The sequence below is a fragment of the Megascapheus bottae genome, chromosome 19 (assembly GCF_031878675.1).
Source record: "Megascapheus bottae isolate mThoBot1 chromosome 19, mThoBot2.hap1, whole genome shotgun sequence".
Lineage (NCBI taxonomy): Eukaryota > Metazoa > Chordata > Mammalia > Rodentia > Geomyidae > Megascapheus > Megascapheus bottae.
In genome coordinates, this window is record NC_143527.1 from 18,073,982 (window position 1) to 18,087,023 (window position 13,042).

At 50.4% G+C, this 13,042-nt stretch overlaps 1 protein-coding gene across 3 annotated transcripts in view; it reads right to left on the bottom strand.

Annotated features, from left to right (window-relative positions):
• Nucleotides 1–222: 222 nt before the first annotated feature.
• The window catches only part of Ctif (cap binding complex dependent translation initiation factor), a 215,305-nt gene continuing 202,485 nt past the window's right edge, over nt 223–13,042 (bottom strand). For all 3 annotated transcript variants that reach the window (XM_090353132.1, XM_090353131.1, XM_090353130.1), the window contains exons 11-12: nt 4,847–4,900; nt 223–3,169 (exon numbers count right to left, since the gene is read on the bottom strand). In XM_090353132.1, coding sequence (XP_090209258.1) covers nt 2,954–3,169; nt 4,847–4,900 — 270 coding nt within the window. In that variant the 3' untranslated portion in view covers nt 223–2,953. The remainder of the gene's footprint in view (nt 3,170–4,846; nt 4,901–13,042) is intronic.

Sequence of the window (13,042 nt, forward strand, 5' to 3'; positions counted from 1 at the left end):
AGCCTCTTCCATGCACTAAGGCAGCGCCAGAGACACAACAGCCAGTTCTGCCTCCTGTCAGATACATTCAGAGGCTGACTTCAACGTGACCCTCCTCTTGTAATGGGGAGAGCGGGGATGTCTTCTGAACCTATTTCTTCCCCTTAGTTTCTGCCGAGTAGTCTCCCAGGGGACGCTTCCCTAGATGCTTAAATTTTCAACTTTACTGTTGCTTCAAAACATTAAAAACAACAACAACAAAAAGTTTTCCATGTCTGAATGAAGCAGCAGTGACATTATTTACAAAACCAGGGCAGAAGTAGTGTCATTTGGGTGGGCCAAGAAGATGTTTTCAAGCGATAGGACACACTAGGAAAACCGTGTGGCTGGAGCCAACGGCACACGACACGTAATTAAAAATATATTTATATATGTGTACATATTTATATCTCACTCTTCACACGGGTCCTCATGGCTATGGAGGGGCTGGTCCTGAGGCCAGACCCTCTATCAGGTCAGAGGGAGGGAGGTGCATTAGGCTCCTATGTCCACAATGACACCCATGTCTGTGGCCTTGGGGGCCACGAGCCCCTCACGTAGCATTTAGAAACCCCTTCATGGAGCTTGCACTGGGATCCTAGCGTGGGGTCTAGGAGAACCCACACTCCTGCTTCCTCCAGATCTGACCTCTCACTCTTAGTTCTCTCTCTTCTTCTTCTTGGCTCTACTTCCTTCTTAACATACATATGCTCTCTCTTTCTTGGGGAGCAGGCTCCTCTGGGCACAGGTGTGGCCCTCGGAGGCTCGATGGAGCAGCTGTTTGCCTGGCAGGGATATCTAATTTCCCTGGTGCCCTCTCAGAGCATCCTGCCATCAGCAGCCCAGCTCTTCCCTTGAGGCGTCCTGGGGGGGCTGGTGGTGTCCCTGGGCCCCAGACTGGGCCTAAGGGCTGGTGCAAGAAGCAGCTTGAGAAACCCGGAGGGCTGGGAGATGGAGGCAAGGGCCTCTTAGCACAAACCATTGACCTGTTTTAGGGAAACTTCTGCCCTCTATACATTGTCTGTCCCCAGGCTCTTTTTGAGAACTGGTACAAGTTCTCTCATGAGACCAGAGGTAGGGTTCAGCAGAGAAAGTCTGGGAGAACTGGGAGACATTGCAACCCTCCTCCTGCCTGCCCTTTTACCTTCCCCACACTACTTCCGGCCAAGAACCTCAATAAAGAAGCAAAGTAGGAAGTTGCTGGGCTCAGGAATCTTTTCTGGGGGGCCTCACTGATGTGTGGGCTCCTGCTGGGCTGACACCAGTTACCGTCCTGAAGCTAGCTTTCCAGACCTGACCTTGCCCGCCTCTCTCTTTCATTCTCTCTCTTTTTAGATGGTCCTGGGGCATGAACTCTGGGCCTGGGCACTGTCCCTGAGCCTCTTTGTGCTCAAGGCCAGCACTCTACCACAGTGGCACAGTGCCACTTCTGGCTTTTAGTTTATTGGAGATAAAAATATCACAGACTTTTCTGCCCGAGCTGGCTTCGAACCGTGATCCTCAGATCTCAGCCTCCAGAGTAGCTAGGATTACAGGCATGAGCCACTGTGCCTGGCCTCATCCTCTACTCGGTAGAGGGGCTGCTCTTTTTCCACATGCCCCAGTCTCATTTTAGCTAGGAAAGCTTCCCTTGGTGGTTCAGTCAGGTAAAGACTTGATGAGTTCTCTGCTTTCTGGCAGGCTGGGAAGGCTGGGCTTCTGGGTCCTGCCTGGGAAATATCCATGTCCTAAGGAGCCAGGCACCTTTAATCCTACTCTCGCTCACGCAGCTTGGAACATGACTTGCATTTTGGTTTTAATTTGCCAGCCTTCTTCTGGGCTCAGTTTCCCACAAGGCCCCAAGGGCCAGGACTGGGTCTAACACAGTCCAGAGGTGACAGCAGTATCAGCCCTTTGAGAGTTGGCCATTGGCATAGGAAGGGAGAGGGGCGGCAGGCCAGGGGCCAGGAACACTGGATTGTAGGAGGGGGCAAGGGACCCCCACAGGGGTAGAAGTTTCCAATTACCCTAATTGGCTACTGGCAAGCTGTCTGTGGCAAGAGTCCTTGCAAGGAGGGGAGGCAGGGGGAGTGATCTCCCACTAATCAGGGAGTCCTCTGGGGCCCACTGTGTGATCACATCCAAGGCATTTTCATTGAGAGAAGAGACTTCAAAGTTACCGACTTTTGAAAAATACAACACAATAAAAGAAAAGAGGGGCAAGCTGAGTAGTGAGCTCCAGTTCCCCTCCCGGCTGCTGCCCCTCCAGTTCAACCCTCTCCCCTCAACCCCCCAAGGCCTGGGGCTGGGGGAATTAAAGTTGGGGGGGCGGATTGAGAAGGTTGGAGAAAAACTGCCTCTCCCCAGCTCCACTGTGCCTGACAAAGGCCATCAATTACGGCGGCTGGTGGGGACCGTGCCTGCCTTTGTCCTCCAGGACATCTGCTACATGTCGCCCGCTGCCAGTTGGCGACTGCGGCTGACAGCACGCAGGAACAATGCAAGCCAGTCTCGACCCACTTTTTCAGCCTTCTGAGGTCCTTTCTGACCCAAGCTGTGGCCGGTGGTGTAGGGGGCTGCTGGGGTGGGAGGAGTGGCAGAGATGAGGTCCCTCCCACAAAGCTCAGCCGGAGATGGGTTGGATGGGAGGGCTGGGAGCCAGGAAAGGCCACCGCGACAAAGAAACATGCTTCCCTTATTGGTGAGAACTGCTGCATGCTGGGGCTAGGGTTTTTTGGGGCGGGGAGAGGGGTGGGGTGGGAGGGGGTGGGAGGAGGGGCTCGTCTTAGGGATTTGATCCCTCTCCTGGCTGGCTCCAGACTGGCCACAGACTCTGCCTGCCTTCCTGTCCATTTCTTTCTCTCGCCAGGGCCACCCCTGTCCTCCCGTATGTCCATCTGGCCCTGCACACCAGGGCTCCAGCTGCCCGTGGGCTGCCCGCCAGGCCCCCTGGCTGTCAGGCTGTCAGTTTCTGGATGGTTCTGTTGTAGTACTGCGTGATGGGGGGCGTCAGAGGGTTCCAGCTGTTGGCATGGAGCTCGATGACCTCCAGGAGCAGGGATCGAGTCAGCATGGACTCCGAGGGGCATAGCATCTTATCTCGGGCGCTGGCCAGGAGCTCTGCCATCATCTCGGGCAGCTGCTCCTCCAGCAGCCGGCCTGTACTCTGAAGCTGTAGGAAGCAAAACACAGGACAGGGCTCAGGCCCCATAATTCCCCCCTGAACACCTTGGTTAGGTGGTTTGGGGACAAGGACAAGAAATATCCTGACTGTCCTAGGGATATGCAAGCCCAGGCAGGAATAACCCACTGTGAGACTCCACATTTAACAACCATCTGCTGGCAAGAATAAGAGGAAGCAGACTATTGCCTACTGTCCAGGCCAGAAAGTGCTACCAGGAACATGCCTCCTGTTCCGCCCACTCCAGAACCTCCCTTCCTACAGGAAGCCTTCCCTGACTATACCCATACCCTAATGTGGCCCCCAGGTTGGCTCCCTGGGGTGATCCGGTGGCACTGTTGATTTCCATTTGCCAGAGTGTCTCTGGAAACAAGCTTAGTCATTATTACCTGCATGTGTCCGTGTGGAACCTGAGATCAGGGATGAACTCTCCTATTTCTCTCTGCCCTTCTCTCTGGCCCCAATCAACCCCACCTCCCAGCCCAAGAACCAGCCTCTGCTACTCTTGACAAAAGAGAGGGAGAAATAGGAACTGGGGAAGAAGGCCAGCTAGCCAATCCTGAGAGCCCCAATAATGCTAAAAAGCCCCCTTAGGAAAGAAGAGCGCCAGTCTTTCTGGATCAGTGCAATCCTTGCCAGCAGACCCCACAGGGGCTCCACAGGAATCTCAGTTCCCACTCTCGAGCCCCCTACCCCAGCCTTGTCCCACCTGCACTTCAGGGCTTCATCTTCTCCAGAAAGACTCCTTGACTTTAGGGTCAACTCTGACCACTCTCCCTGACTTCTCAGGGATGTGTGCTCTGCATTTACACTTACTTCATACACTGTGTGTGCATGTGTGTGAATATATGTGTGCACGCATGTTTGCATGTGTAATCTACTTTTAGCTAGCCTGGAAGCTGTCTGAGGGTAGGGACCATGCTGTCTCCTTTATCCTGATTTTCTCAAGTACTATGTACCTTCCCAACTGGAGCCCAACAAATACACTTCAGGACTATCTTATGGACCTCAGCCTACTGTCTGGGCTCCTGTTGCTTTTGGCCTTCAAGTTCCTTGGGTGTGGCCTTTGCAGGCTGCAAGAAGCTACCTGAGGGGTGTGTCCTTATGTTGGAGACTCCCTCCTCCCTGGGGTCCCCTCCAGAGTCTGAGTGACTCTGGGCTGTTTGCAGAGGGCAGGAGTGTGCCCCAGTGCCCAGCAGAGGTGTCCTCTGAGGGTAGATCCCAAAGGAAGAGGGATCAGGAGTGGGCCCACATGGGAGATTCAATCAAGTTACTGTTCCCCAACAGTACCACTAAAGCATCTGAGAGCAGTGAGTCGTCTGAGCCTCTAAGTCAGTAGTGTGGTGGTATGTAGGGTCACGCCTCATCAAAGAGCAGGTGGTCTTGGGGGCAAGGGACACAGACTGTGACAGTCCTATGTCCATCTGTTTAGTGGACCACTTTTCTCTCCTCCCAGCCAGTGGCTGGCTACCGTCACCATCAGTGCCTGCTTGGTTTAGGGGACAACTCAGGATGTAGCTCACGAAGCCACCCCCCACCTCTTCACACTTCCTTTGGATCACAGGAGGCTCCAAATTCTACCCTGTGCCTCCCAGCTAAGTTGAGTCAGAGACTCAAGGAATTGAGGGTGGGACTCGTGAGCACCCCCCGCCCCCCCCATCAACTTACCTCCATAGAGCAGCAGAGCACAGCATCTTCCTTCACATCCTGAGACTGCAGGAGCTGTGGAAGAAGAGAAGGCAGACAGGAAACCAGTCAGAGGGGCCAGTGGCTGCCAGTCCTCGCAGCCAGGCTGTCTTCTCTGCCCTCCTCACTCTACACCCAGGCCTGACGCAGTTGGGTGACAAACTTCTTCACTGGGTCAGGAGCCTCAGGCCTGGCCACGGGAGGACATCCAGCACTCAAGTCCTCTTCTCCACTGGCCCAGTACTGCAAATTCAAAACCAAGGCTGTGTGGATTCACCCGGACAGGAAATGCTTCCTAACCAAGGCCAAGCTACTCAGCGCTTGGCTGCTCAGGGTTCCTTCTACCTGCCTGGCTCACTTCCCAAGCTCTCTCTTTGTAAACCGAGATAAAATGAACAGAAACTCCATTATTTAGCAGAATTCCGTTGGTTTGTAAGATATTTGATGTTAGTAGACAATCACCACTATCTAATTCCAAAATGCTCTCATCATGCCCCAAAGAAATCCACACCCATTAACAGTTTCTCCTCAGTACCCTGTGCCCTACATATCTTTACTACCCTAGAGAAAAATATAGAAAGGAACTTTGGGTGCTCACTTCTGTGCCTGTACTTCCCCTCCTCCCTGGTGTCTGTTGATTCTTAAGGAGAGTATGGGGACACTTCCCCTAATCCAGGGTCCTGGGGGACCCCTAGGGGCTGCGCAGGGAGACGTCTCATCTCCCTCACCTGGAGGCCTCAGGACACCAGGGTGAAGACCAGGAAGTAGGCTCTAAAGAAAGAATCCCACCCAGCTCGCCCTGACACCAGGGCCTAGGAGGGTTCTGTGACTGTCTGTGGTAGGGCTGAGGAGAAGGTGGGCCTGGCCTTGATTACTCCACAGGGAAGCTGGGAACCCAAAAAGGAGACCTCTGGGTAGCCCTCTGGAAGGTTCTGCTACACTGAATTTCTCTCGCATTTTTCCTGATGCATAGTGGAAGAAAATCTTTTTTTTTTGAGATGGGGGGTGATGTGTATGTATACTGGTACTGGGACTTGAACTCAGGGACTGAGTACTGTCCCTTAGCTATTTCATTCAAGGCTGGTGTTCTACTACTCAATCCACAGCTTTGCTTTTGGCTTTTTGCTGTTTAATTTAGATAAGAGGCTCACCGACTTTCTTGCCTGGGCTGCTTTGAACTCTGATCTTCAGATCTCAGCCTTTTGAGAAGCTAAAATTTTAGGCATGAGCTACTGGCACCCAGATGAAGAAACTTCTTAAAAACAGCTAGTTGAAATCACATGAAGCAGGGAGGGTGAAGTGTGTGAGTGAAAGGACTCCTGAGATGGAATGGGCATGGACACAGGGTAGAAGCAGGCACTGGCTAGCCCATGGCAGCTGCTCAGCTCAGACACCTCAAGGCTCGCAGGGCTTCAGTCCATCCTGAGATCAGCTTCTTAGGGCCTCCAGTGAGGTAACACTGTGGGGAATTCCTCAAAAAGGCAAGCCGGGAAGAAATGGCTCCTGTCACTTCTGCTGAGCGCAGCCCTGCAGACTTACGTCTGCTCAGCAGAGAAGGCCTCACATGGCCTCAAAGTTGTCAACCCTCTCCTTCCCTCTATAGCCAGTGTCTCCTTTCTTCTGTGCCTCAAGGCCTGCCTGTCCTCAGTTTCCTAGTGCTGGACAGGATGAAGCTCCTAGCACCAGAAATAATAAAAGTCCTTCCTTCTCTCATCCTCAGACTTTATTACTGTACCGTGTCCCCTCTGTAAGCCCCAACTCCCCACAGGCACAGTCCTGGGCACTGCCCTGCTTCCTCCTGGCAGGGCCCTGAGTCTCTGACTCCTAGGACAAGGGACAGAGTGCCCAGGATGCTGGAGAAGAGCTGCGGGTGGATTCTCTCTCCGGTCATTCTCTTTTGAATTTGGTTGTTTGTGAAAGCGTGCTGAGCCAAAAATCCCATGGTGTGACAGGCTCTCTTACACATGGCCTGCTGGGTTTTCTCAGGGAAGTCATGTTGGGTGGAGAGGCTTTCTTTTCCCTCTTCTTTGGCAGTTACTGGAATTATAGGGACTATGTGGAGTGACCTTGTAGCTTACAATGAAGACTTGGCCTGTCAATGCTTGTTGAGAGTGGACGCACAGACTATGATAAGCAGAATCTCGCTAGGAAGTCTTTGCCTGCTACTTTTTATATGAATTCACAGGCTGGTTGGTCTGCCTCACCCAGGGATACGGGTCCTGAGGTGGGGGAGTCCTTCCTCAGATGCTTTGAGTGCCCTCTCCCAGGCGCCCCAGACCTCTTGCTCATTGGTGGCTTCCTAGGACCCCCTATAGGATTTGCCCCTTGGGGGTGTGGTTCCAAGTACATAACCTTTCCATTCTACCTTGGCCAAAACTTCCTGTTCTGTGCCCCATTTCTTCAGGGCTCTGGTTCCCTAAGGACAGCTCACTTTTTGGATGAGTGAATCCTGCTGGTATGTAGAGAGCCCCAAGTATCTATGTGTGTTCTATTTGGGGTCTTCAAGAGTTTATTGCTTTATTTTGAGGGGATCAAGTAGTTCTCCCATCTGTGTGTGCTCTATTTGAGATCTTTAAGAGGTAATTACTTTATTTAACTCAAAGACCAGTCCTGAAAAAGTGTCCACTTGAACAGATATAATAATACTTGTCCAGTTAGCTCACAGCTGTATGATTGACAGTAGCCAGAGGGTGGCTGTTGACCAAGGGGGGTGAATTGTTCTAATAGAATATTACTCAGTCTAAAAAAGGGAGTAAGTTCTGACACAGATGAACCTTTAAGGTTACCTATGCTAAAAGAAAAAAATCAGGTACAGATGGATGCATGATTCTCCTTGCAGGAGGCACTCAGAGATGGTTGATGGAGAGGGTTATCCTGTAATACAAATGGACTTAATGCTGCAGACAAGTATACCTAAAAATGGTCAAAATGATACACTTTATGTTGTGTGTATTGGGCAACAAAAAGCTGGCCAACGGCTAGAGCAAGTGCCCTGTGGGAGGGAGGACTGCCTCACAGAGGATTGGGAGGTCTGAGGTGGGGGACAGGCTGCCCTTCATCCAAGTCTCTGGCACAGAGGGAGATGTGGGCGGGCTGGGGCAGGCAAGCCACCCGCGCCCTAGTACAGAGAAATGTGTTTCTTGGACGAGAATCCAAGGCAATTGTGCGAGCCCACACAGTGTTTGTTCGGAAGCGAATGCATTCCTGCCCTATTGTCTCTGCAGGAGCCTTGTTTGTGGGCACACCCTTCACATCCTCCCTCGGGGGAACAAGCCAAGGTGCTCCAGTCAGTTTGTGGGAGGCCTCACAGAAACACAGGAGAAAGAGCATCCCATCCCAGAGTCCCTGGGGAAGAGCAATGGGGAGTGGGCACGCTGCCCAAGGCGTGCTCAGGATGGAACCAGGCTGGTTCTTTAGGATGCCACCCGGCAGGGAGGGAAAGAGAGTGATGATGGAAGGACCTGCGAGGCTGCTAGTGGGGTGTCAACTTGAGGTGTGCTGGCCAGCCCTTCTTGGCCATCCCAGCACCCCAATAGCACAAACTGAAGTCTTGGCAAAATAGACTAAGCTGTCTAATGCACTACTGCAAAAGCTTGGCTCAGGCCCTGCTTTCAGAATCTCCCATCCTGCTGTATGGCGAAGAGCAATGAAGAGGTAGGATCAGGCAGCTTACTGAATACCTGGATTGGCTGCTTTGCTGGAGAACAAGGCCCACTGGACCTCACTGATTGGTTGGCTAAACAGATCAAAGACCAGGGCTTGGCCTAATAAGCTGAAATTGTGGAAGAAGTCATAGGCCAGAGAAGAAAGAAAAAAAGAAAAGCAGAGATAGCCACAGAACTAGGTACCACGCTGACAGCTGAGAGAAGGGGGAGAGGGAGAATAGAGGTAGTATCCAGGAGACAGCCCCCGTGAACTCATGACACAGGGCCTGGAATGGTGGCTGAGGTGGGGGTGGCACATGGCTGCCAGTATCTGAGAAATACGCTCAAGTAGTTACTGCCCATCCACCTGTGCTTCTGCTCACTCTAGAATCTGCATCTCAACTATGTCTCAAGATGGCACAGGAGCTGATGCTTATAGCAGTGACCTTGAGTCATCCCAAGAGGGTCAATTATGTCTGGCTCCCTATTCAGGGAGGCAGGGAAAGAGATAATCTACTAAGAAAGGCTATCATCAAAAATGTGCGGCCAGCTTAGAATCAGAAGACTTGCCACTCACTAAGAGTCACCCCAGGCATGCCACTTAATCATGTTGCACCTCAGTTTCCTCACCTGAGAATGGGGATAATATCTGCCTAGAATTGTTTTAAGAGCCAACCAAGATAATATATATGGAAGGTCTTTAAAAGGCCAAAGCCTGATTCAAATGCAAGGTGTTATTATTGTGATTATATTTCTATCTTTATAAACATATATCTTCCCTACAGATCACAACACACTTTGTGTGCACCATCCCATTTATCCTCATGACACTCTTGTGGAGACAGGCAAAGGCCAAGGCATTATTATCTCTACTTAATAGACAGAGAAACCGAGGCTCAGTTGTTAAGTGGCTTATACAAGCCAGACAGACAACAAGTCTGAGCAGCGCTAGACAAAACTTGAGTTCTGGGTCAGCATCTTCTTTCTTAGAGAAAGCTTTTAATTTCTTTCAGATTAGTAAATCCTTAGTTTACTAGTTGAAGCACACAATTCTTAATTCTGATGATTGGTGACAACAGTCAACATGTACCTTCACAAAATTTGTTTTGTATTGGCAACTATCCATCTTCCGATTCATTCACAAATCCATTCTTTCATAAACCTGTCTGGTTAGTTATCCATCAGTCCATCCATCCCTACATCCACCCATCCATCCATCCATCCATCCATCCATCCATCCATCCATCCATCCATCCAGTCTTCCAGTTAGTCATCCATCCCCATTCTTTTTTTTTTTTTTTTTTTTTGTGGGTCATTGGGCCTTGAACTCAGCCTGGGTGCTATCCCTGAGCTCTTCAGCTCAAGACTACTGCCCTACCCTTGAGCCACGCCCCGCTTCCAATTTTCTAGAGATTAATTGGAGATAAGAGTCTCAGGTCAGGTCCTTTCGTGCCGGGTTGGCTTTGAACCTTGATCCTCAGATCTCAGCCTCCTGAGTAGCTAGGATTACAGGTGTGAGCCACCGTGCCCGGCCCTATCCCCCATTCTTTACCCATATCTCATTCTACTTACATATCCCTATCCATCCATCCGCCAATCTACCTACCCACCTACTAACATTTATGGAGCAGTTGCTGTATGCTAAACAATGTGAGTTCAGGGATAATACGAACAAGACATTAATTTATAATCAAGTTAGGAAAATCAGAGACTTGCCAGGCATAAGTAGTTTGAGCATGGCATAGGTGGTAATGGTGAAAATATTCTAGGCATAATGCATAAGAATGCATTGTGCACAGACTAAAACTGTGAGTAATGGGAGTGTACTAGTATAGAAGTCTCCAAGATGCCTAAAATACATAGGGCTGCTGGGGGTGGGAGAGTTTGATGATAAAGAAGGCTGCACATGTCCTAAAGGGCTCTAGATGGCATGCTAGTGAGCTTGGATTTTATCCCAAGGGACTAGAGAGTCTATTTCAGTGACTGGAGAGGAACAAGATGGTATTTGCACTTTAGAAAGATTCTTTCTTATACAGAATGGAGAATAAACTGGAGGTAGGAGGGCAGTGTTGGGTCTAGACAGGGGAGGTTTGGGTAGGGAGGCTACAGTGTGAAACTGTGGTGGTTTTGGCAAGCACAAAGGGAGGAGAGTGGCTAAATAGTAGAATGTATGAACAGCCAGAAGTAAGTGTGAGGAAGAGTAAAATGTAGCAAGCCTGAGTGGCCCCCAGGCTTGGTGCTTGGACAATGGGATAAATGATGCCAGCAATGGGTCTGGGAGGGCAGGAACAGTGGATTTTAGAGAAAACAATGGGTTCAGTGTTAGACTAATGGGAGAGTGATGATCTGGGGTGCTCAGTGCCCAGAGATTGTCAGTCATAGGTGTGAGTGACGTGATCTGGAAAAGAAGAGAGGATTGAGAGAGGAGGAACCCTCAGAGGAAGAAAAGAAGGAAGGTTAGGATTTGAATGGAGAAGGAGGAAGTGACATCATGGAAACTTAAGAGGGTACCAGGAAGTACAAAGTCGATAGTGTCAAATGCTCATAAAGGTCAAGTAAGATGAATAATGAGCAAAGTCCTCTGTATTTGTAGATTAGAAGAGCATGGGTGACCTTCACCTGATGACTCCAGTGCAGGTGGAAGGGTAGGGCAGGACCTGAATAGTAGGGGGAAGGTCAGAGGTACAGCAGAGTTTGCGATTATTTTCTTTTATATTTGAGTTTCGCTCTTTCTCTACATATCTTTTTCTTTCCTCCTTCTTCCCTATATCTCTTTCTTTTGTTTGGGAACTTGCCAGGAGAAAGTGATTGGCATGGATGTCAGTGGGAATGTTTGTTGAGAAGAGCCAGTTGAAAGGCTACCTACAGGTGGAAAGGGTCAGACAGTGCTAGCCGAAGGAAGGGTCAAATGTAGAGATCAGAGCTGGGGGTGATAGCTTATACCCGTAATCCCAAGCACTCTGGAGGCTTAGGCAGTAGGATGGAGAGTTCAAGACCACCCTAGTAAATCCAAGGTGAATCCTTCTCTCAAGAACAAATAAAAGCCAGGTGCTAGTGGCTCATGCTTGTAATCCTAGCTACTCAGTAGGCTGAGGTTCAAAGCCAGTCTGGTCAGGAAAGTTCACCACTCTTATCTCCAATAAATCACCGAAAAGCTGGAAGTGGTCTGTGGGTCAAGTTGTAGAGAGCTAGCCTTGAGAAGAAAAAAAGCTAAGGGACAGAACCCAGGCCTTGAGTTCAAGTCCCAGTACCAGCATCCCCCCCCCCCAAAAAAAAAAACAAAACAGGCATGGGCCAGGCTCAGTGGTTCACGCCTGTAATCCTAGCTACTCAGGAGGCTGAGATCTGAGGATCATGGCTCAAAGCCAGCCAGGGCGTTAAAGTCTGTGAGGCTATCTCCAATTAAACACTAGAAAACCAGAAGTGACACTGTGGCTCCAGGGGTAAGGCGGTAACCTTGAGCTGAGGAGCTCTGAGATAATGCCCAGGCCTAGAGGTAGGGCAGTAGCCTTGAGTGGAAGAGCTCAGGGACAGAGCTCAGGCCCAGAGTTCAAGCCCCCCAACTGATCAAACAACAACAACAACAACAACAACAACCACCACCAGGCATGGATCTATCTTAAATAAAAGAAGGGATAGTGAACTCTGAAGATGGGTGGAAGTGGCTGATGTAAAGGCTCCTGCTGCCTGTGCTGTGAGTGAAGCTATGAAGTCTGGTGTTTCACATTTATGTCTTGTTATGGACCCTTGTGCTGCTTGCATTTCAGAGACCCTCTGGAGAGGAGACCCGGCGGCAAATGTCATTTCTCCACTAGTTAAACAAGCAGTCTTGGTAAGGTGGCTAGAGTCAGATGTTAAGGAAATGCACGTGTCTGAGCGGGCCTTCAGTCTTAGTGTGTGCTTGCAGTCTGGTTGGCAGTGTGCATGTGGGCCGGGCGGGCACCCTAACTGCGGACCAGGCTCCCCACAGGGAGTTTGCGGAGCTTGCAAATTACCCCATACAAAGTGGTGGCAGTAAATGTCACACAGGGAAAAAAATGCCTCATCTCACAGCTGGCTCCAGGGGGTAGAAATATAATATGGGGCCCAGAGCAGATACCAAATCCTTCTGCAGACATTACAGCCAGAGGACAGGGGCCACATTCAGTGGCTCCTCTTGGGGACCAGTCGCCTGGACAGGGGGGTTGTTCTGGGAATTTCTAGGACCCTGGGGTCGGGTGTGGAAGGAACATCAGGCAAGCTAGTCATGTCTGAAGTCTACACCTCCCAGCTTTGCCTTTGGTGCCCTTCTCCTCCCTTCTAGAAGCTCTGCCTGTCTTCTCTGGTTGTACTATGCTCATAGCCCTAGGATTTTCTAGACAGAAGTCACTTAGGCAGCTCTGAGTCCCTCTTTTCCCCAGGAGTCTGCTGAAGATACACCTTTGTGTGCCTCCTCTATCCCTTGGCTTACATTTAAAAGCCAGACTCTGCTTTACGCACTACATAATTCATGCTAGAAACAGGCTTACAGCAAAATGACTTCCCCAGTAGCTGG